A 24,636-nucleotide genomic window follows, 5' to 3' on the forward strand; every position below is an offset into this window, starting at 1 on the left:
GACAGTAATTGGTTTCCTGTGGTTCTCTTTCTTTCTTCATCTTGTCACCTTGCTATGTATAAGGAGTGTATACACATTTATTTCCCCTCTAAAAAGCAATCTGAGTACATATGGATCCTGCACTCTTTCAGACCTGCTGTCAGAGACACATTAAAGCTACTCTGAGCTTCAAGGTTAAGTTTCTGAGCATCAACATAGCAAATGTTTCAAAGGACAAGTTTGAAAAGGCCAGCACTAAAGCCTCAAGATATGCCCACTGACTTGTCTCTCAGTGACAGTCTGCTTGTGCAAACACTTGTGAAATTGCACCCCTTCTATTACTTAAGGCTGAACAACTTCTTCCTTTTACAGGTCTCTTCAGGAAGGGTGGGGGTGGGGATGTCTGTTCACTCTCTGTCCTCTCTTGTACTCAGAATGAGACTGCATGAAGCAGGATCTTCTTAATGCTGGTTCCCTTTTTTTTTTTTTTTCATTTTGAGGCAGAGTGGGTGGATGTTGAAAATTCCTCATACAATTTAGAATTTAGTTGTTCCACATTTTTCAGTACTGTTCTCAGGAACTTTTTTTTTGCCTTTTAATCAGTCCCATGCTTTCTTTCTCAGTGGTTATTTGCTATGTGATTACTCCACTTTGTGCAACTTGTGCTAGCTTCTTATATACTGAAATAATTGCAAGATTCTTATTTTGTTTTTAAGAGGATTGTTTGACTAGCCATTTTACTTTATTCCAGACTTTCAGGCTCCATGTTCATAATGTTCCAGACCTGCTAGAATTCCCTCAGGGAAGCCACAACCCTTAGGGAGCCACTAAAAAGGGGTCTTTTTTAAATCCTGGATTGCATAGGTTCTGTGAGTAAAAAATTACTAGTTTGGCCTGTGCCATTTGGTATTTAGTAGCAACCCAAATTAGCAAGCCTGAGCCTCATGTTATGGGTTGGCCACCAAAGATCACAGTCCAGAAGTCATCGTTCCTGCTCCCCTTCACCATGCTGTCTGCACTGATGGAAGGCCTCTGTGCCCCACGATGTCTGACCATTCTCTCAGTATTTTTCTGGGACTGAGCCAGAATAGTTCCAGTTGCAGGGTATCTGTGAAGTCTCAGATAAATTCCTGTAAGTGTTCTGTATCTTCATTAAGTACCAAAGTGCCTCTTTGCATGAGTTCTGAATTAAATTAATTCACCCTCACTTTTCTTACTATCATTTTGATTTTCATCTTCTCAATGGTGATATGCATGAGATATTGAGGCCCTTCTAAACAATGCTCCTACACAATGCCTTCTATAAAAGGCTTTCCTTCAAGCTCTTTTATAATTTCCTGGAAAAGTTTATTTCCATCAAGTGGTATAAAAAGACAGCACATAAACAAGACAGATCTTTCAAATGCTTCTCAAGTTGTTACTGCTAGTTGGCAAGCCCAAAATCCAGCCATCTTCCTGTGCAGGCTTTAGAAGTTTGCATCAATCCCCATTCAAAGATGTCTGAAGCAGTTGTCATCTTTCACTGGAACACATCCCCAAAACGAAGATGCAGAATTCTCAGAGACATTTGCCAAATGACAGCTCCCTACCTTTGTCTAGCACCATGTCACTACGGAACTATCAAATTGGATGTGGCCCTTGCTGTAATGGTCCTGCAGTACTACAAACAGAAAGGACTTTTAGCATTCAAATAGTAAGATGAGACAAGCATTGCTCATTCCAAAATATGGTTAAAAGTGGTACTAAAGACCCTCAGTGGTGAAGGTTTGTGGTTGGGAAGGAACTGAAATGCTATTAGGCATGCTTAATTTTGGTACATGCTGAGTGTGAGAGAAGATGGAATGTGTATGCAACAGCTGTGGGTATTGCAGAAGGAGAAACATACCTAATCTGGAGTGAGATGCTTTATGTGCACACACTGTGTGAACATTCACATGAGCCACCCATCATGAGGAACTCCTGTTCTAAGCAAATAACTGCTCCTTTTGTGTGTAAATGCTAAAGAAGTGGATCTGAATCTAGACATAATCTAGCAGAGAGAAAATTCAGGACTTGTTCAGGACCACCTTTCAGAATTACTCGTGACTTGCAGCTGAGACCTCCAAAAGCATTTCTGTTTTTCTTGTCCATTTTGTGGCAAAGTCTAACAGGTCAGTTTGGGTTGCTGCTATGCCAGCTGTCTGTGCCAGGATCATCCCCCCTCAGCTTCCCTCCAAGGGCGGTGTATGCTGGCAGGTGGCACCTGGGCACGGAGAGGCAGTTTAACAAGCAGCTCCGTATGGTTTTTAGCTAGTTGCCATCTCCTGCTCATACATAGTCAGTGACTGTAACCATGTGAAATGTTTCTAAGTGTGACAACACATCAAAACCAGATTCAAATTTGGCATGATAGCAAGCATGAATGAGCTCGTGTCAGAATTAATTTGCATGAGAATAGACATGCCTTCAGTGTAAGTGAAGCAGTGCTCCCCACAGAACTAAGGTTATTGTACCTGAAGGCAACAACACTGGACTCTGCATGAATCATCTTTCTGTGTTGTATTTTGTTACTTCAGTTATAATTAGGTTTCTTCTGATTATTTAAGAGGAATTGTGTACCAGCTCCCTCTCTGCAAGGTAGAAGTCTGGGTGATACCCATTATGCCACCAAAACATAAATATCTAGAGTTCAAGTTTTTTCAGCTCCTTTTTTTGCTTCCTTTTTGGCACTATTATTTTAGTAGTGTGTTAATCAAGCATTCATATACAAGGCATGTCAGATTCCCATTAAAACATCTGGGTCATCTTAATGCAAACTCATTTGTGGCTCCGCTGTCCAGCCCCAGGAGCTGAGTAAAGCTTTGGTAAAGGGTTGTGGCCCTTTGGTTGATTTCTTCTGATCCTCTCTCCAGACCATGAGCTGTAACCAACCATAACAATCAATATAATGATTAAAAGAGGAAAACCAACAGGGAGTTTTAAATACTGGCCAGTAGCACTTAAACAAAATTAATATGAAGAGCTGCAGTGCTGACTTATGAATACCCAGGCATGATGTTAAGTCATTTAAATAAATCAGGCAAATGCCTATATGCAATTTTAACTGCATGCAAGGCCTTAGCATTTCCTAGGTTGAAAAAAGAAAACATGGGAATTTATTAAGCTGCATTCAAAAATAGATCTCTTTTATTTTCATTTACATAAAATTATATTGTGGTTTTTGCTATTTAGCAGTGAACCTTTCTGGAAGGGATATGGATTCAAGGGAGAATTCTGTGAGTTTGTGCTTCTGTGAGGAGTGTGTGAGGAACTGTGGTATAGAATGAATGTTTTTTCAGAATATGGCTTTTGTTAGTTTCCAGCACATATCAGGGAAATTGAAGGACTTACCCCATTATCCTTTCCAGTAGTTTGATGTAACTATGGATATTTTCAGCTCCACTAATTACGCACAAAATACTAAGAATGGTGTACGTAACATTCATCATGTGTTTCTTGTAGTATGCACAAAGGAGTGTGATATTCCTCTCCTCTGGTGCACTATCTCTTTCAAAACAATCTTACATCATTGTTTTGGTAATTTTCTATAGCAGTGAAACAGTCCTGGATTTTTCATTATTTTGGTTTTGACATTAAACATCCCAGATTTCTGTGGACTTGCTCTGCAACTTAAGTATGTGAGAGTATGTGTGGAAATTATCCAAGAACAGTGTTTTGCTTCCTCTGGGGAAGGCTCTGTGTGTTGTATGTTACTTGTAAAGATTTTTGCACACAATTTCCTGTAAATTTACCAGATTAAATACTTCTAAGGAGAGCTATCAGACATATTACAACTGCACTGTATGGCCCTTTTTCTTACACTTTTACCTTAATACCCTTTTCCTTCAATTTTGGCCTGATTCGGTACAGGCTTTCTTACATTACTGTGTTACATTAGCCTTTATGATGAAATGTGGATTACAGCCATCTGTTGCTAAAAACTGATGGTACTGGACTTCAGACAAACAGGAACTGTCCAACTGTTGACATACCATTAGAACAATATAATCTGAAGTCATACATGAAAATATCATTAGTGTCAACACTGTATTCCATTCCAGGCTCAAGTTCTTCTTTCGTTTCTCTAGGCTATTCATTCTGTTGCTTGGCATCATGAAGGGAAGCAGTTCATGTGTAGTCACTCTGATGGCAGCTTGACCCTGTGGAATCTGAAAAGCCCTAACAGACCATTCCAGACCACAATTCCACACGGTAATTCTGATAGTTAAAACGTATAACTAAGAAGCAATGCAGTGTTCTCCATGCTGTTTTCTAATATGTAGGTTTATTTAATTTTTCCTTGTAGCCCAGATGTTGCTTCTTGCCTAAATATTTTGATCTGCAAAGTAGCTGCAAATTATTGTGAAATCAGTAACTTAGATCAAACTTTTTATTGTAATTGGTGTCATAAATATCTCTTTCTGATTTATATTATTCTAATGTCTTATCCAATTCCTTTTAAGAGTCTACTGCTGGTCTGTGAGGCCCTCAGGCTCTTTCTTTTATAGTTTGTACTTTTATGTGCAATTTTCACAACAAAGTAATGCGTTTTGTACAAGGTACTGTGGTGTTTGTCATGAGGATGGTACAAGGCTTTCCAAAGAACTGCAATGAAGAATTTAAAGGAGCCATAGTAAGAGATGGCTTTATCTTTATGTGTGGGACTTTATATAAAAGTGCTTCCTACAAATTAGATTTAAAAGTACTGACAACATTGTAAATGTATACATTTACGTTTACTTTACTAAGAAATCTGACTGTAGAGAGGGAGGAAGGAGAAGAAGTCAAGGTCTAAATAGTCCCAGAAGGATTTAGCATTTTCTTAATTTACTTCTGTTCTATAATTTTTAGTCATAGAATTCTACAATGTCAGAAGGGAGCTCGCAACCAGTCAGATGACCAGATCAAAACAGGCTTGGTTTGATGAGTAAACTCAGGACACTGGTCACTTGAACACTTCCAGCAAAAAATTGCACAACCTCTTTGGGAATATCTTTTGGTATTTAATGATCTGTGTGGCACAAATTATTTTGTTAATATCTAACCAGAATTTTCCATGCCACAACCTATGTCCTTTATCTCCCATCATAGCACTGTGCACCTCTGAGAAAAGTCTTTATCCATCTACACTGCATCCTCCAGTCAGGCTGTTGTCAGAAGCAAGTATAGGCTTTCCAAAGCAACAAACCCAAAATGGCTATTTTTTTAGTTTGCAAGTGACTTTTCTCTGATTGGAAGAAAGTACTGAGCCATAATTAAACAAGAACTAATGAATTTCAGTTGCATGCTTCATTTAATTTTACCACTCAACTGGTTACACTGCAAAGCAGGTAATGTTTTGTCAACAACAGGAATTAAGTCAATCTAAGAATGGCTTAGGAAAAAATTAAGCTGTTTCTGGTCATTACATGTTCAGAAAAAAAGACACATAATTAGTCTGATTCATTCATTATTAGTTAAGTTTCTTACTCAGAAATCTGCATGGTTTATAGATGTCTTTGAAGTGTGTTCTGTGGTTCTTTAGATGTATGTGGCAGTAAAAACACAAAGACATAATAAATGTAGTTTATAAATTTAGACAAATGTATATTTTATGGAAATAGGAGCTAATACTCCTAATCTTTTGTAGCTTTAAAGTTCCTTTTTTTGTTGCTTATACGGTTACTTCAATGTATATGTTTTAGTTTGATCATTCAATTTCATGTTTTAATAGTTTCCATGTTCTTTCTTTCCTTAGGAAAAGTTCAAAGAGATGGAAAAAAACCTGAATCTTGTAAACCAATTCTTAAAGTAGAGTACAAGACCTGTAAAAACAGGTTTGTTTTTAATTCTGTAATTAACTCAATAATATGTTCCTGAGTTTATGTCCTTTTAGAATCTTTTCCTGCTTTCTTTTTGCAAATCTGTTTATTGTTATTTGCAGATACTGAACCTATAATGTAGACTTGTATGTACTATGTAGACTTACACTTGGTTTTTTTAATACAGTGAACCATTTGTGATATTTTCTGGTGGACTGTCATATGATAAGCCTTGTCGAAGACCAAGTTTAACAATCATGCATGGGAAAGCAATTACAGTTCTTGAAATGGATCATCCTATAGTTGATTTTTTAACTCTTTGTGAAACCCCATATCCAAACGGTGAGTTTATTGGGAAAAATACAGTTATGGAAACTATAAACAAAGTGATCTTTCCTCATACATTAATCCCATCCCAGGGACTTCCATCCTTATATTTGTCTTCATCTTGGGAAAACTACATAACTGAAAGTACCTGGAACTTGTTTGCATTTTCAGTGTAGGAAGCAAGTAGTAAGTGGACAATAAAATGTGCATAAATCTCCACTTATAGGATTAAAACCCATGGGCTACTCTGAGAAAACATTGCTATTAATCAAAGATAGGTGCTTATATTTCTGAAATTTTTCATCATTTACAGCTTGCTAAATTATGAAAATTTAACTATCACTTACCTGCAAAAAAGTTCTTACACTTCAGCATGAAATTAAGTGTTATGTTTGCTGCATACTGTGGGGCTGCCAAGTTCTGAAATATGTTGTCAGAAAGTTCCAGAACATAAATCAAGAAAAGCTGTAAGTCAAAAATGAACTAACTTTAGCATTTTAAGCCCTCAAGCAGAAAAGTAAAATAAATCTTATATAAATAGCTAAACCAAATACACATTAAAAACATTTACTAAAGTGTATTTGCGCTTCAATATAATGCAAAAATTTAATTTTAATTTAATCAGAGTTGCTCTGGGCCTTCATTTAACTGTGTCAAATACTTCCCAGTACTTGGGTTTTGTAGCATCTTCCCCTGCTCACAGACCAATATTTAAACATTTTGGTTAAACTTGTGTTATTTATAGCCAAGTATAAAAACAGGCAAAAAATAATGTGCATTCATAGCAGGACTGAAAGGAAGATGAATCAGTTGCTCTCATTTACTTGTCCTTTTGGCATCTCCCATCTGAACAGTTTATTCTGAGCTTGCACGTGCTGGAATGATTTGCTGCTGTTGAAAAGAAAGTAGTAATTTCACATTTGTATTTTTTAACAAAAAATGTAAATTATAAAAAGTATGTAAATGAATATACTCTATGCATCAAGAGAAGCTTTTATTTGTTATCTTAATTCTTTAGTTTTGAAAAGAACCAAGCCGTATAATCCCCTAAAGAGTGTGTGGGAGGAAGGGGCACGTTATCACCTGAATTGAAAACAGCAGACTTACAGAATTCCTAGTGAATATTCTCCTTGAATCACCTCAGAAATGGGGGCATTTTGTATCATGAAGAGTCCTGCACAATCTGTTTCCGAAGAGCAGTTGTACACAGTAGAAGTATTACTTTTGGACAGCAAAAATACTTGAATGGGGGCATTTTGTATCATGAAGTGTCCTGCACCATCTGAAGAGCAGTTGTACACAGTAGAAGTATTACTTTTGGACAGCAAAAATACTTTTTCTGTATAACAATTGGATTCAATAATACAATGATACACACAACTTATTCATATTCTACTTCTTTACTTTCAACATAACATCATGCTGGCAGGCTATAATGCTCCAATTCTTCTGCTGCTTTGTGTGTTTGCCAACAGCAGTATCCAAAAGTAATTTCCTACTTCCTCTCTGGCCCTAGTTTCCAGCTATGGCTGGTTTGTGCAATGTCAAGGGTTTATACCTCAAAGCTTCTAATATACTGTGAAAGTTTAAAGAACATAAATATTGCTTGCTTGCTTAAAATGGCTGATAGGAGAACTCCATGTCTTTTGTACTTGATTCCTTGCTTACAGAATTTCAAGAACCCTATGCTGTAGTTGTGCTTTTGGAAAAAGATCTCATTGTCGTTGACCTGACACAAAGCAAGTAAGTATAAAGTTTTAGATGAAGTTATTTGTGTGTTCAATTGTCCAGTAAATTACCATAAAATTCCAAATAATTTAACTATCCAAAATCATTCACTCTTGGAAATAACTCCTGCTAAATATTTACTTCCCCTTTAAGAACTAAGTTAATCTCTTGAACAGGAACTTATGATAATATTTGTTCTTAAACTTTGGAATAAATCTAAATCTGCAGTCCCTTCAGCACAGTCCTCAAATGTTCATTCAACACCAAAGTTAAATAGCATTTGAACACACATGTGATTTGGAAATAAGATTCAACAACTACTTTTATGCATGTCTAGCCTCAGTATCTTAATAAATAATGGCATTGTTTTATATGGATCTACAGAATTACTTCATGACCCAGTTGCTGGTTTAAATGACAAATAGTTCTTTCATATCAGAATCAATGTTCCTATCAAAGAGGAACTCTATATCATGTAAAGCATAATCCAATTATTTATTTTGTTCTGCCTCCAACACTACCAGTAATGGACATCCACATTCACACTGGTGTAACAAGGAACAGATTTTGCTGTCAACGTATTGAAAAATGTTAAGTGAATCATATTCAGATCTCACTTACTTTAAAGAATAATTCAGATAATCTCAGAATTGTAAAATAGACATTACTGAAATCAGAACCGTATTTCCTATATTTTTCAGTGAATAGCATTGTATAATGTGTGAAAAGTGAGGTTTTCCTCCTTATCAGGCTGTTCAAACTGATGGAAGTGAGAAATAAACTGAGATCTACTCATCTGTTATTGCAATTTTTCATTGTATAATCAGAAATGTACCAACCCAATAAGATAAGATGTTCAATATAAAAGCCACAATTGTAAAAGTTTGTAGTTCATAGTATATATCATATCCATGAACCTGAAACTTCTGGAAGATGTGTCACTTCTGTATAATAAGATTTTGAGATGTCAGAAAAAAATTAGTTCTTGTTCATTCATAAAGGTAGCCCTATTAGCCTTAGGGACTATTTATGTAGGATTCTTGTCTTGTTGAATTTTTATGTCTTTATTAGAGTAACTACACATTATTACTGATACTAAAAACAGTACATAAGTTTGAATAAATAAGGGAAAATATATTTAATTAGTAGTGATTTTACTTAAATTCTGTTATATACTTTAATATAAGAATATGTTTTATTCTATGGCTCAGTGTGTCACAGCGCTTCTAATAAATTGTCTTCCTTAACTAGTTTTCCAATCTTTGAAAATCCATATCCTATTGACATTCATGAGTCACCTGTTACCTGCACAGAATATTTTGCGGACTGTCCTCCAGATTTGATCCCTGTGCTCTATTCTGTAGGAGCAAAACATAAAAAGCAAGGATACAGCAATAAGGTAAACAAAACCAATATTCTTGTTTTAAGCAAAGGAAGTAGATGTGTAACCTGTGTTTTTGTAACCTCTTACCAAATTATTTTTCTTTTACTCCTTTAATGATCACTTTAAGGTTAGTCCAACCAGCGGCTTAGCAGCCTGATTACAGTCCACTATTTGTCCCTCAGAAACATGACCACTTAAGCAGAACCATTAATTATCATTAGATGGGACTTAATCATTAAGATGCTGGAGTTATTCCAGACCAGATTGTGTTAAAGGAGAGCCATCAGTGTACAACTCAAATTTGTAAGGATAGGTTCTCTCTAATAAAGAAAAAAGTGAAAGCATTAAGACTGAAAGACTTAGGCAGATGTTCAGTGAGAGTTGACAACATCTGTGAGATCTGTTATTAAATAAGGATAATAATAATAATTATTTTACTGAGCTACCAAAGTCTTACCATAATGCTGTAGAAATAGGACAAACTTCAGGAAATAAAAGAAGAAATACAATTAATTTATAAATTTCAAGCTTTTAACTGGTTTGTATTTTGGCTAGAACTAATGCATTTTAATAAATAAAGTAGAAAAAAATACTGGGTAAACAAGTCAGACATAATCAATTTTCTATTCATATCAATGGAAGTATTCTCCTTGGAGCTGGGTTGTTTTCCATTAACTCAAAGTGTGAGCCCTCTCTACTTCTTTTGCATCTTGGTTCGCAAAAGTACTTCAGAAAATATTTTTGTTTCTCCTGTTTGGATCTACCCTTACCTCATACACACCTGCCTGCATTCCCTGCATCCTCTCTTGCCCCCTTGCTTTATTTGTGCACGTACAAATGCACTCTGCTGAAGGCAGGTGGTCACGCACGTGCCAGGCACCCATTTCTGTACCCACAAGCATCCACTCCATGTATCCTCACCAACAGTTTGTGCTCCAGGTTTTTCTCCCCCCACTCATACTCTGCACACATCCTGACCCACTCTGCACATGTGTCACCCTGTGCATCCTGTATCCACACACGTCAGGGCTTTAGGCACAGGGCAGCATTCTAGACCATTAGTAAAGAAGAGGCAAGGAAGAGATGATGATCCCATATGTTCTGTAAAACATATGTTCTGTATCTCATGGCATCATGCTCTGATACTTGTTTCTGGGCCAGCTTCTTCAGTGGTCTTTGTATTCAAAATAAATTCTCGGTCTCTTCAGTGTTCTATAGAATCTCCAAGAGAAAAGCCATCTCAAAAGACCAGCAGAATTGTTTGTTACTCCTCATTCCTGCTTTAGGTTGTTGAATGTTAGCTGTGTGGAAATATTTTTAAAGCATAGAAAATTAGTTAATAATATAAAAGGGTTATTAAGTTTCCAAAGCCTGAACTGATGACACAAAAATACAAATAAACTGTAAAAGCCTTGAATTATACAAATTTTTGTTCTTTAACAAGTTTTATTGCTTTTTGGGGGAAGATGTTGTCTACTCCTGAATTTTAAAAGTATCCAAGCAAGGTTCAGCAGAATAAGTTGTGATCTCTGCACTTTCGTTTGTTTAGGAGTGGCCTATCAGTGGTGGGGCATGGAACCTTGGAGCTCAGACATATCCTGAAATCATTATTACAGGGTGAGAATGAAACTGGGGATTGGTACTTTCAACTATTTGTGTCTACTCCTTTTGATTGTGAGTTAGCTATAGATAAGAGTTGAGACTTCACTGCATATGCATTTCCTGGCTCTTCACTTGGGTAGTGTCACCACAGAAATTCTCTTTTGCTCTAGAAAGCAGAACTTAGGGTTGAGCTACCACTAAGAATGATAGTTTGAGGCCCCAGTGTTAGATAGCAATGCTTGTGAAGGCAGGGTCTTTGAAAAAAAAAATCTATTGCAAGAGAATATTCTGGCCTTGAAGGTCACAGAGAATAGCTTCAAAAAGCAGAGCAGCTGTTGTCCCCCTGGCCTTCTGGACTCTGTCTGGGGACAGTTTGGGAATTCATTTTAATACTCAGCATTAGTGAGTGTGTGGTGCACTGGGATGAATTTCATCTTGTGGGCAGAGAAACAGAGCAAAAATAAAGGCTCAGATTGCAGTGGGAGCCCCATCAGCAGTGCCTGGTGGATTCCCAAGGGATCATACTGTAAAACAGACACTGTTCATTCAGCTAAGATGCACAATGAGCTTTCCTCTGGTCTCAGTCATGTGTTTGATGAATTGCTATCAATGATACTAAAGACCTGACGAAAATAAGGTTATGATGTATGCAGTAGTAAGAGAAGGTGATAAAGAGATCATTCTCATTGTAAAAAGAATGTCTCCTTTTTCCAGCTTTGCTTCAGCAATTTTATGTTACTAAAAGGAACACAGTTGTGAAGTTATCAAGCAAAATGAAGTTACCTTCTGTCCTTTCAAAGTTCACTGTCCATGGCAATTTTAGTGTGATAGGTTTGATGCTGGCCCACTGCAAAGCCAAAAGTGCTGTGACTTAAACTTGTTATTAGTATGGGAAGTCATTTCTTCTTGTTGCAATCTTAAAATTCATTGGGAGCTTAACTCTCTGCAGGAAATGCATAAAAATATTTTGTTAACCAAATGAAACCAAATAACAAAACATTTTCTTCTAGTTTGTATGTATGTCTTTAACATGTTGTCAGTAAGTTATAGAAAGTTACATAAACAAATTTTTTTTTTCTGGTTGTATTTATTAGTCACTGAAAGTAGACAATGTTTTAGAATTGCATCTTGTTTTAACACATTTAATTTTTATCTTTTTTTTAAGCCATGCAGATGGATCAGTAAAATTTTGGGATGCTTCTGCCAGTAAGTTTCTAAAGTTCACTTTTACATAATGCTGACAAATCACACAAACACACATTTATATATAAAACAGGATATTTAACAGGTTGAGTAGTAATAGCTGGGCTGATATGATTAGGACAAAGGGGTGAAATTCAGAAAATGTTGAATAAGAGAAAAAATGCTGCTAATGAGATATATTAGGCAGAAAAGAGTGAGGAATAATAACTCAAGGTCCAGCATAGCAAAATCTATCAAGGATGAAATGTTGGTAAAAAATCCCTAGGGGACATTCTTCTTGTGTGCACAAAGGAGAAGGCTCAGTTAGATCTAATATTCAGTTCCAGTTGTCATATCACTTCTATACTGTGTACAACAAAATCTTTACAGCTAAGTAAAAATAAAATATTAAAATACATTCATATATTGCAAAAGATTTAATCTGGTGAGGGTGGAAAATACTAAAACCTTTTCTTGTCCAGTTTCACATCTCAGGAAATAATTGGGAAGCATTTCCATTCATCCAAGCAGGAAAAAGCTTCAGAAAATACTTGTTCCATATAATCTAGCTATAACTGCACATATCAGCAACATTTTCACCTACAGAAAATACATATGATATTCATTAGTAAAATATATTTATTAAAATACACATACATTTTGATGGAAATTTAAAATATTCTGCTTCAAATAATTGATGGTTCTTCACCAAAGTTCCTGTGGAGTTGCCTTGTATTCTTGTCTCTTTGATGGTACAGGGATGTCTGGGTAATATCTCTCTTTTATGAGGTATTAGTGTGTGAAAGAAAATTCAGGATGAAATGTTAGGCATACAGAGATTTAATATGACCCTAATAACCAGTCTGTAATGGGTGCCAAGATCATGGAGTATGGGATACTTAAAATACCTGCTAGTTCCACGGGTGCCACAGAATTGAAATTATTAATATTGCTACCATTACCAGCCAAGCATGGGGAACGTTGGCCAATTTTTAATGTCAGCTAAACCTGATGACTTCGTCAGGTACTTGCCTTTTTGCTTAATACCGAATATTTTCACTCAGGATGGACAAGGAGAAAATGAGGACTTCCAAGGCCTCATTTCACAAAATGCATTTCATGTTTTAAATAGGCACAGGAACTGAACATGGCCATGGGTTGTTTTTTTATTAAGTAATTTGTCTGTTTGGAAATGGTGGGAGAACAGAAACATGGTGCTCAGTATTTACATCTTCCACTGTCTTCAAGTTATGGTGAACACCAATCATCAAATGAGAGCCACATTTTATGTGCTAGAACAGAAGTTTTGAGACTTGTGAATATTTCAGTTTTAAGAATGTGCAAATACAGGCTCTAAAGTTAGGGTGAAACAATACAGACTGTTGGAAGGCCCCAAGTCATTCAGTGTTCATACTGCACAGGAAGCAGTTGTGCTAGTTATTCCTTCTAGAACTCTGGCAGAAATGGGGAAAGAAAGAAAAATACAGGCTCTAAAGTTAGGTTGAAACAATACAGACTGTTGGAAGACCCCAAGTCATTCAGTGTTCATGCACAGGAAGCAATTGTGCTAGTTATTCCTTCTGGCAGAAATGGGGAAAGAAAGAAAAACCCTCTCATAGGGAATATAAGCATAACCTAAACAATATATACATGCTGCAGTAGGATTTTTTCTTAACATTAAAAGCTTAGATGATCATGAATATTCACAATCTCTTCAACAGTGCTGGTATTTTCAGTGAATCTCTGATGTCCTGGTCCTAGTCCTGATTTTCAGGGCATGTACTGTGTTACTCCTACTGTACTTGGTACTCTTTATTTACAAGGTTTTGATTATTACAAAGTTTTGTTATTTATTTTATTTACAAGGTGTTAACCTTTTTAGTGGAGTTCAAAGTTGGTTTGCGATTCCCTAGCAAACATAATATCCTACTGATATTTGAAGCACAAAATACTTTGCTTTCAGACATATTTTAATTGTGTAGTCTTCTGTCTGAAAGCATAGATCTGTGAGAGACAGGGACTTGCCAGGCCACTGGAGCTGTTTCCAAAATGTATCTTTATTCAAAAGATATTGCTGGTTTTTTGTTTACTTGTGCAGATGGTGCCCACTAATAGAGCATAGAGAGTCTTGTCTTGCACTCTGTACCCTATGATTCTGTAATTCTTCCAGTCATACTGTGCATGGACCCATGATGCCTGATTTGAAGTGCCACTCTAGAATTGCTACTGGCACTAACTGGCAACCTGAATCCTTTTTATTTGCCACTGAGGGCAGGAAGAATGATGTATTTATTACAGAAGCACTTGCTGTAATTTGTGAAATTCAGCAGGGCTTTATGTGCTAAAACTTTTTAAAACATTAAAAACTGTATATGCTAAACCTCCTGGAATATATCTGCACTGCCGAACAAAAATGTAATTTTGCTGTGTTCATCATCTGATTACATAACTAAAACACTGTCCTTTCATCTTCCTGTTGCTCTTGTTACACAAGCTGGCCAGGCTGAGCTACCAGAATTACACAGACGTAGGCAGCAGCTTTGCCTTTGTGGATATGCACACCTTTATAGGTGCTGGGCCTGACTGACTTTTTCTGACATTGTACAGTTACTGATTAATGCCACTGAGAAACCAGTGTAAAAGCAGTAAAAACAGGGAAGAATGTCAAACATAATGGGGTGAATTGTCACTCCTCCTTTACTTCTGGAATTTGCTGCAGTGGAGCTCTAATCTCAACAAAAGCTTTTGGGTACTAGGATTTTATATACAGTTATAAGTATTGATCTACACATTAGTCAAGAAATTCAAAACCTTTTTGAACTCCCATTAATTCAGAAGAACTTTGAGTTGACCAGGCCACCAGCTTGCTTTCCTAATGTTTTTTCTTGAATTGCCATACACTCTTTACATTTTATCAAGACCATAACCTCAGACAAATGAAATCTTAGTTTCACATCTCTTTAGGGAAGTATCAATATGATCAGAGCCTCTCTATAACACTGATTGTAAGCCTAATTATGGACACAATGGTTTACACCTTTGACACCCTTCCCCAGAAAGTACTAAGAAGTATTTAATAGACAAATACCCTTCTGAAAAATATTAAATACATATCCTACCAGTAATGTGTACCACAACAGTGTCTGTATTGTTGTCCTGGTTTGGATGATTGTATAATACACAACTTCTCCTATTAGGCTTTCCTAAGATTACTTGTTATGCCACAATTGAGAAGAAAGTGGGAACTGAGGAATTTTATAACTGATTTGCTTCATGTTAGTATTTTTTATATGTTTTAATATATTCCAGTTACTCTACAGATGTTGTACAAACTAAAAACATCAAAGGTCTTTGAAAAACAGAAAGTGGGAGAAGGAAAAGCAACAGCTGAGATTGTGGAAGAAGATCCTTTTGCTGTTCAGATGATGTACTGGTGTCCTGAAAGCCGAATTTTCTGTGTGGCAGGAGTTTCTGCCTATGTGATTGTTTACAGGTTCAGCAAGCATGAAGTAAATACTGAAATTGCAGTAAGTACTCATTTCACTCTCTTATAAGAGAACAAATTCTAAATCAAATTGCCTTGCTTCATCTGTTCTCAAGTATTTAAATAAAAATAGCAATCAGTACAAATACAGGTTTAGGGACATTCCATTTTAAACCTTTCCTGGGAAATCTTGATCCTACTGCAGTTACTGACAAAAATCTGAGGGTTTGGGAACCTACTCTCCACTTTTTTTTTGCTTTAGTAGTAACATACAGTGTAGCTTTCAGACATTGCTACAGACATTGCTTTTAAGACTTTATGATACAGTAATCTCTGTTGTATTTACCTGGTCTAAAATTACTGTCTGCTGTATGTTTTTATCAGTTAATGTACATTGTGCACATGCACAATGCTCTTTTTAACTCAAGTATTTAATCTCTTTAATTTCTGTTCATAAGAAGACTGAAAATTATCAGTGGATTTAACAAAATAGAGTTGATCTTTTTCTGACTTATGCTGACGTGTTTCCCTAAAGATAGAAATTACATGAAATGCCAGATTATTTTTCCCCTTCCCTGATTATAGTTCTTTTCACACTATTTTAATGCTCTTTAGAAAGCTCTACTGTGGCAAAAACCTGTTATTTTTGGCCTGTAGCCAAAAAAAAGGCATGTGCCATTCTGTATGGATGTTCATTACCTGTAGTTCTTCTGTTGTTTTCCACTTTTTTCTCTCCCCCTCCCCCATGGCAATTATGAAGCTGTCTGAATGTATCATTTCAGGAAAGGTTTAAAACTGGTGAACAGTAATTTCACATTACTGACCAGCTCATGTATAATGCTGCTAAAATTACTGCATTTCAATATTCTTACATTGTTCTACAGCAAATGCACCTTATCTTTTATTATCTATAATTTAATGTCTTCTTTCCCTGTTCTTCACTTCCCCGGCTGAATTGCATCATTACTGGTATTTTCCAAAGTGTTATAATAGGTGCAATTTAACAGTTTCTTAGATTTCATCTGTAATTAGTAAGCATTTTTCCCTGAATATTAAATTATGCAATCTTGGTGGCATAGTCACAGAATTCCCCTGGGTTTTGTGCATCTCTGAAATGGTCTTCTCTTTTCTTTCTGTGTTTTTGCTGCTTGCAGTCAAGTCTTCACTCTAAATGAAAGGAGGGATTTTTAATCAAAAGCATGGAATTCTTTGTTGGAATCTGTACCTGACTTTAGGCTGTGTGTTTTTGTCTGTATTGAGACTGAGATGGCCAATCTCAGGATTTCTTTGCTGCCTGAGGTACAGAGCACTTTGGTGTCCTTCCTTCCTTATCAGTCAGACTGAACTTACCTTGGGTTCAGTCTCCAAATGCCAGCGTTTTAAGGTCCCCACGTTGGTTTGACTGCCCTGATGTCAGTGTTATAATGTTTTTGCTGTGGCAAATGGGAAGTGTGGGGGCTACTCAAAAGTTCTCCATGTAGTAGGGAAGTCTGCAGCTGAATATGCCTCAGGAGCATAGGCTGTGCCTGGAATTTCCTCAGCAGAAGTATTTGCATCATTTCATATCAGATTCTGGAGGCAAGGAGTATGCATGAGACAAATTCTGCTTCATAACCAACCTTGGAGTCATTGCCATCAGTTATATAAAAAGCATTTACTGCTGTTATTTTTGTTTTCTTATCTGAATCCACTCCATCCTGTCTCAAAAGGATCTATTAATTAAACATGATCACTTCCTCAGTGAGCAGTCTTTCCTCAGTGAAGCTCCACTTCAAATCTCTTGAGAAGAAACACAGGAAAAAAGTTTACACTCATTTGAAGGTGGAAAGGGGAATCAATGAGCCTAGTAATGAGATCCCCCAAAAATATCTTTACTCTGTGTCAAAATAAATCGATTCAACATTTCTATAACCCTCCTAGGGTTCAGCCAAAGCAGAGACAAAAATAAGAAAAATTCACAATCATGTTTTTAGCCTGAATTTTTCCTTCTCTCTTCAAATGCACAAGAGCTGGAACTTAACAAAATTAATTTTAGTAGAAAAAGGAATACATGCAGAAAAACATTCAAAGAAGAGTGATGCACTTTTGTCATGGTAAGCAGAAGAGCATAGTCTTCAACAGTTACTCCAGTCCTGCATAAAGATTAAACAGCACTATAAATAGTTTCAGTCAGCTGCAATTACTTCCAGATTAGATTTTCCTGAACTCAATATTTCACTCATTAGTCTTTGAAGGCAAATGTTGTCTGTAGGTTTCTTTAACTGATTCAGGCACAAAGTATCCACGGATTTTGAAATGAGGAAACAAAAAAGAAATTTTGAGAAAGGACTCTCTTTCCTGGTTGAACAGAATCTCTTCTTTCTGCAATCTTGTGTGTTTTAGCACAATGGTTGAGAAACAGGTGACCCTTCAGTACTACTCACCTTTATCTCCCAATTCTCATGAAATTCAGCTATTTTGTTCATCTTCACTCTGGTACAGATGATGTCTCAGTGAAAGATCACTAAGACTGAGCTTGCAGTGTCTACCTCTGCAATGACTTCTATTCCTTTGAAGGTAGCAACATTGAAATTACTGTTCAGCTAGTCACCGCCAGACCTTGTATCATTGAGAATTGTACCTTGGTTTTTATTCTTTTCAAAATGCAGATTTCCTTGGACAACTCATGAGGTAGAAAGAATTGTTCAGTATTTACTTACCTAGATTTGAACTTCCTGTCCAGTTCCTCCCTGGAGTCCTCAGTTAATATTTCCTGAATTAGAGGAGAGAATTGTAGGGTGGTTTGGCTTCTTTTTCCCTTTCTAGAGAGGCCAGAAGGAAAGCAAAAGATAACTGGTTTGAATCTTTCTGAAATCCACCAAACTCATATTAATTCTAAAGAGCACAGAGCTGTCTGTGCTGTAATCTCTGATTTCCTGGCCCCACTTATGGATAAATGAAGCTCATGTATCAGTACTATTCACACTGTCAGGCTTATCCATTCTGGCTAAACCTCGTCTCTTAGAGACTCTGTTGTACAAGTAATCAGGAGGCAGAGTTGGTGATCCTTCTTGTTCCTATCTGATGTTGCTGTTTCTCAGTATAAATAACAAATGGCAGTATTCTTTGCCTGCAAATTATAGTGATAAATGGGGGTTATTAAACAAAAAAAAAAACCAAAAAAAGGCATACTGATATTTATTTGAAAGTAACAGAACTTTCAGCAGCTTTCCTTATGAAATGATAACTTAGCTTTTTATTTATTTAAGTCATTAGAGGTACGACTTCAGTGCGAAGTAGAAGACATCATTACTCCTGAACCAGAAACAAATCCTCCATTTCCAGATGCCTCCTCCCAGCTTCCTTCTTTAAAGAGCCTTTCAGGCAGTACCAACACTGTAGCATGTGAAGGAACAATGAAGGACAGTATCCCATGTCTTAGGTAAGTCTATGCCATTGTTTAAATATTGATCTTTCTAAAAAGCATTCTTATCTGTTAGTCAATCCATCAGCTCCCAAGAAAGAGAGTAATTGTATACATGTGACCCAAAATGAGAAGAAACCAGAATATGGAACAAACAAAATAATTAAGGCAAAGTAATCAACAAGGGATTTTAAAGGGATGGAAGTTATTGTGAAGAATAGAAACTGTTACTGTCTCATTTTCCAGTGTGATCTAGGAGTACATCTCCAAGGAATTTCTGAGGTTAGTTCATGAAGAAACTTCTGTAAAAGCTGGCATGTGCAAAGCTTTCTCTCCTTGATGAATTAATATAATACTGAATTTTTTTAAATTAAAGAACTGTATGCATTTTATGGTGTGTAAGACATGGAAACTGTGTTCGTACTTATGAAAAAATCTTTAAAATGTACGATTATGAAACAATCACACTGTGTGGAAGTGTATATTTGTTTAATCTTTAGAAAAAAGCAAATTGTTTTCTGCTAGAATACATTGTCACTGTTTTGGAGTAGATTAATATATTCTTATTATTAAGGCAGATAATGATGGATTTGAATAGCTTAAAACAGTAATTCTGTACAAAACTCTATAAAAACTGTAATTTTCCAGCAATTAGAGTGCATTGCTGACAAGAATTGCTCTCATTTTGGTGAATTCATTATTATTTTGGTCTAATTATTATTAAATCTTTTAAATGCCTCTATTATTTCAAAAGCAGTTAAAATGAACATTTCCTGATTTTGCTGATACTTTGGGCTGCTTGGCTCCTGAAAGTGGCATTAGCATTTAAAAGTTATATTGTCCTTGTAAAATTAACAGTATTTTTTGGCCTTCTGTTCATTTGTCCATCTCATTCAGTCAGGCAGTTGAACTTCAGACCTCAGTTTAATCATTAATTTGAACTATGAAAATCAACAGAAGAGGCAGAGATTAGTTATTTAAAAAATCCAAATGTGAAATCTCTTTATGACATTGATATCAGGAAGAATGCAATCATTTAATCATTTCACTGGCTAACAGTTTTGCTTAAGAGATTCTTACTTGATTTTGTCTGTAAAAGAGAGGAGTTGTTGGTGTTGGAGGAAGAAAAGTTGTAATGAACCCACAGAGGTTCAGCTTGTTACTTTTTAGGAGTTTTCTTATCTCAAATAATCTCAGATTAAACTGGCCAATAGATTTTTGTCAAATTTTAGACAAGGTAACTGTAATGTTATTTTGACTGAGAAGTGATTTTTCAAAGTCAGAGTCATTACACCACTAGAACTGCTGGCACACTCCTACATTTAGATAAAAATATACTTATGTATGCTATTATCCTTCTCAGGAAAGACATACAGATATCCACACTTTCCCCCCAAACCTTAGCTGGGTCCCCAGGCCTTGTCTGTCTAAGAACTTCTGATCTAAACAGAATTATGATGGTAAAATGAAAGTAGTGCTGAAAACACTGGAAAAAGCCAGTAAAGACCAGACTTTATGTGCAAGTCATTCAGGTGGGCAGCAGGACAGAATCTAAAACAGAGCAATATTAATGTAAAGCTGCAACCAGCTGTACATGGATGGTGAGTGCACAGCTTGAACTATATTGATAATGCACATAAAATATTGCACACATACATAACTGGCTCCATTATGTTTATTCTCATATCTGCTTCTCAACATCGTTACAGCAAATGAATGGCACTCCACACTACATAGTTTGTGTAGTGTGGAGTGCCAATTTTTTTCTAGCCAGAAGTCAGAATGACTGAATGTGTTTGTGCCTGTGAATAGCTACCAGGAAGAAAGTAATTGAAGGGACTGAAGTAATGAAAACTTGGCACTTTTCTGAAATCAAAAGTAACTGGTACCGAGGAAGGCAGGAAGCAGAATGGAATAAATGTTGTTCTTGCTTCTTTCAGAAGATTTTGCAGTGAGATAGGCAGCTGTAATAACCTAAGAAACCAATGGATTTGTGATTATGCAGATAAATACTTTTGATGTGAATGCTGTTATCATAAAGCTGAACCCAGAATGTCAGTCTTTGTTCCCAGACTTCTAGTATCATCCCAAAATTAGGTCAATCAAGGGTTTTAACAGTAGCTTCAAGTAACTCCAAAGTGATAAGGAACTGTGAATGTCTTGTGAAAAGAAACTAAAAACCAAAACTTTGCAACAATGAAATTCAATGTAGCATAAGAAGAATGTGTCAAGGAAATCACTGAAATGTCTACATTCCTTCTGCTCATACTCCTGCAGTCTGTTTAGGCTTTCATTATAAACACTTCAGATAAAAAGCCATCCAGAACAAGGTGCAGAACTGAATATCTGCATTACTGTTTAAGCAGGATGGTTAGGGAAACAAAGGAAATAGCTCAAAGATTCTTAAGGAGGAAGATGTCACAGAAACATGGGAATGACAACCTTAATAATGAAATCCGAAATTACTTTACTTTGTTATTATAGTCTTTCACCACCTACAGTTTATTGTATGCTTAGAGAAAATCCCTGTGGAATAATACCAATTTTTATCAAAGCAGATCCTTAAATTTGTAGTGAAAAATATTGAGAGGACAGTGTGTTTGCTTTTTTCCCTTCAAGTGACAGAAATCCAAAAGAAAACTTAGAAGGTATTTGAAGTTCTCTAAATTTTCAGGATGCCATTAAAAACACATTGGAAAAGTAATACCACATTAAAAAACATGTTTTAGAAGATCATAATTACTTCTGCAGCCATTGTCAGTCTCAGGGTAGCTGTTTTAGAAGAAGGAAGCAGATACTTGCTTTGACAGACACTTGCTGGAGCAGTGTGCTTGCCTCTTGTGTTTTGCCACACCATCAGTTATCCATTAGAAAATATAGTTGGAAAGATCAGCTGAAAGGGCATTAGAGTAAGTCCTGGTTCTTGGATTTCATTTCCCTGTTATATATTTTTCTAACATTTTTAAGAGCAGAAGCTGAAAGCTGAAAATTGGGTACAAGATTGGGAAAGACCACCACTATTATGCCTCTTAAAGGCTTATCCACAGACATTAGAAGTTGAAGGGCTCCATCACAAAGATACTCTGAAGGGCTGTAATATATTCAGCTTCTGCTTGCTGTGAAGTTTCTTTGAAAATAATACATCTTTACTGTATACAACTCTTGTCTGTAGTTTCAGTTTATCCTGGTCTCAAAGGACCCCTCTCCCTTGGCAGCTTGAGTTCACAGATGTTCACACCTTTGTTCTCAGCACGAATACTCTCCTGGGCAATCCAGGGCTTGCTTCTTTAAGGTTATGAGTAGCATCACTTCAGAAATGCTCGTGGCTATGTATCATATGAACAAAGAAAAGGGCAAAGCTTTAGTGCCAGCAGAACAGGTCAGAAATTGCAAAACTCTGAGCAGAGGTTGGCTGTTGATGGAAAACAACAATACAAAGCTATTGCCAGCTGTAGTGGGTTGAGCACTTGCTGAACTGCACTGTCATGTCTTTCCTACAACAATATCCAAGCCAAGTGCCTGATTACTGCTCCAGATAAATACACATGTAAGGTCTGAAGAGTACTACGGGGAAAAGAAATAGAACAGTGAGTGTGCCAAGCTGCTGTTCAGGAAATGCATTTAGAGGATAGATGAGCAATGACTTTCTCATAAAGTATACTGCCCTATTTTATGCCTGTGTGCAAAGGGGTGCAATACAAGCACTCTCACCAGTAACAGGTACAGTGAAAATGCGCTGGGTTTTACCTGTAAATTACTACTACAATGTGAATGTACTAATGACTAATATGAGTACCTCAAAGTATTGCTATTATTGCGTAATGTTTTCTTCCAGCGTATCCCACATTGTTATACCACTCAAAAAAGCACATAAAGCAGTCATACAGAGGTGTTCAGCTCTTACACTTCCCCTTAAAATGTACACCTTCACTACCTGCTTTGCAAGTCACTGAACTTGCCATAGACGGGTGTTAATAGTTATATCAGATTTGATGTAGGAACCATTCATTCACATACTGGGTGATTATACTCCTAGAAGTAAAACAGGACTTGTTTGCACTACATGGACAAATAGATTTGTCAAGTCCATAAGTTTTTAATAGGCTCTGGTGAGGACCACTACAGAAAGGTGTATCTTCTCATCTTCTCTTGCCTCATTGCATTTTTCGGCCATGCTTTGCTTCATAAGACAAAAGTTCCAGATACACAGAAATGCCCTTTTTCAAAGTCTCAAAAGAAAGTATTTTAGGCTTTCCGTTCGGGTTGACAATTCATAATGATGCAAATCAGTTGTTTTTCGTGGCCCAATGTTTGTTTGTTTGTTCTTATTTTGTACCTCCTCTTCTTAGCGTTAAGGCTCGACCTGTGCGGATGCCTCCTGGCTACCAGGCAGATCTGGTTATCCAGTTGGTGTGGGTGGATGGTGAGCCTCCACAACAGATTACCAGTCTTGCTGTAAACTCTGCTTACGGACTGTAAGTAACTCAGAATTAAGGTTGCGTTGATTTATAGTGCTAAATCACGTTTTCCAACTATACTTTGAAATTTCCCACAGACAATTAAGGTCAAAGCAAAGTATTTGAAAGATACTGTAAATCAGATTCTTGGGGGAAAGTTGTTTGAACTGACACAGAGATTGTAATATGGGATGTTAAACTGCCATTCTTGCCAATATTTTTACTAATCCTATTTAAAACACTGAATCTTTTCACATAATTCTTTCCATCCTTTCAAATAAGATCTAATTGCGTTTCAAATCCGTAATTTTCAAAGTTATTTTGAAAGGTTCACCAAGGTGAAATGCATTTAATGGAAAATGGTAAAGTGATTAACTGTTAAATACCATTTTTCATTACATCATATTTTAGTTGGAAATTGTCTTCTGAGAGCAACATTTTTATGTCTGTGCTAATGTCTGTTTGCACAAGAATCAGTGACCTGAAATCGAGAATTGAATAAGGAACATTTAAATGCTGTATTCTGGATGGCAATGCAAATGATTGTGTGTAATTGTTTCCTCAGGTTCAGTTTATTTGCAAATTTTTAATGTTTTCTCTTACTGAGAGTCACCCTGATACATTAAAATGGTTTTCCCTGTAGGTGTTACTCCAATGAAACTATTGGCTGTAATTGGTGTTAGGTGCTGACTCCTGCTGATTTTCAGTAAGTCACTGGACTCTTTTCAGAGACTTTGGCAGTTTAATGCAGAGTTTTTACATTTCTGCAAAACTGCTGTCTTCTGGGGGCTGTTTTTTTCCGAGTTTTCAGCCTGAATTTCTAGATAGTTTCCTATTAATGAATTCCAAGAGTTTCTTTTCTTTACCATACCTTGATGCACTTGTCGCTTGTGCAAATTGTTAGGTTTTGCCTGATTGGCTCCCTTGCAGGTCTCAGACCTCAAGGCAGCTTCTGAGCAATCACACCATTCTCTCACTTGTAAACTACTCTGATAGGTTGTGATGCTCCTCATGGTCACAGTGGTTTCCTAAACCACTGATTGGATTCAATCAAGTGCTTTAAATTGTTTCATTTGCTAGGAGCAATAATAGTTTACAGGACAGCCTCCTTTAAAACACCATAAGCTAAGTACAAGAGTGTTTCAGAAATAAATGCATGTATGAATAAAGTAGGCTGATAACCTGAATTTAACTTTCCTACAAGATCTACCCAAGAAAGGTCTTTTTCCTTACATTTTTTCTGCAGACTCTCTTCTCTCTTCCTTTCTCTG

At 36.5% G+C, this 24,636-nt stretch overlaps 1 protein-coding gene across 3 annotated transcripts in view; it reads left to right on the forward strand.

Moving 5' to 3' along the window:
• The window catches only part of STXBP5L (syntaxin binding protein 5L), a 181,411-nt gene that overhangs the window by 108,043 nt on the left and 48,732 nt on the right, over positions 1 to 24,636 (forward strand). For all 3 annotated transcript variants that reach the window (XM_041463822.1, XM_041463824.1, XM_041463823.1), the window contains exons 8-17: positions 4,086 to 4,209; positions 5,735 to 5,813; positions 5,986 to 6,140; positions 7,796 to 7,868; positions 9,105 to 9,252; positions 10,787 to 10,854; positions 12,005 to 12,045; positions 15,331 to 15,548; positions 18,754 to 18,926; positions 23,258 to 23,383. In XM_041463822.1, the coding sequence (XP_041319756.1) occupies positions 4,086 to 4,209; positions 5,735 to 5,813; positions 5,986 to 6,140; positions 7,796 to 7,868; positions 9,105 to 9,252; positions 10,787 to 10,854; positions 12,005 to 12,045; positions 15,331 to 15,548; positions 18,754 to 18,926; positions 23,258 to 23,383 (1,205 nt within the window). The remainder of the gene's footprint in view (positions 1 to 4,085; positions 4,210 to 5,734; positions 5,814 to 5,985; positions 6,141 to 7,795; positions 7,869 to 9,104; positions 9,253 to 10,786; positions 10,855 to 12,004; positions 12,046 to 15,330; positions 15,549 to 18,753; positions 18,927 to 23,257; positions 23,384 to 24,636) is intronic.

The sequence above is a fragment of the Pyrgilauda ruficollis genome, unplaced genomic scaffold (genome assembly GCF_017590135.1).
Source record: "Pyrgilauda ruficollis isolate IOZ18807 unplaced genomic scaffold, ASM1759013v1 scaffold17, whole genome shotgun sequence".
Classification (NCBI taxonomy): Eukaryota; Metazoa; Chordata; class Aves; order Passeriformes; family Passeridae; genus Pyrgilauda; species Pyrgilauda ruficollis.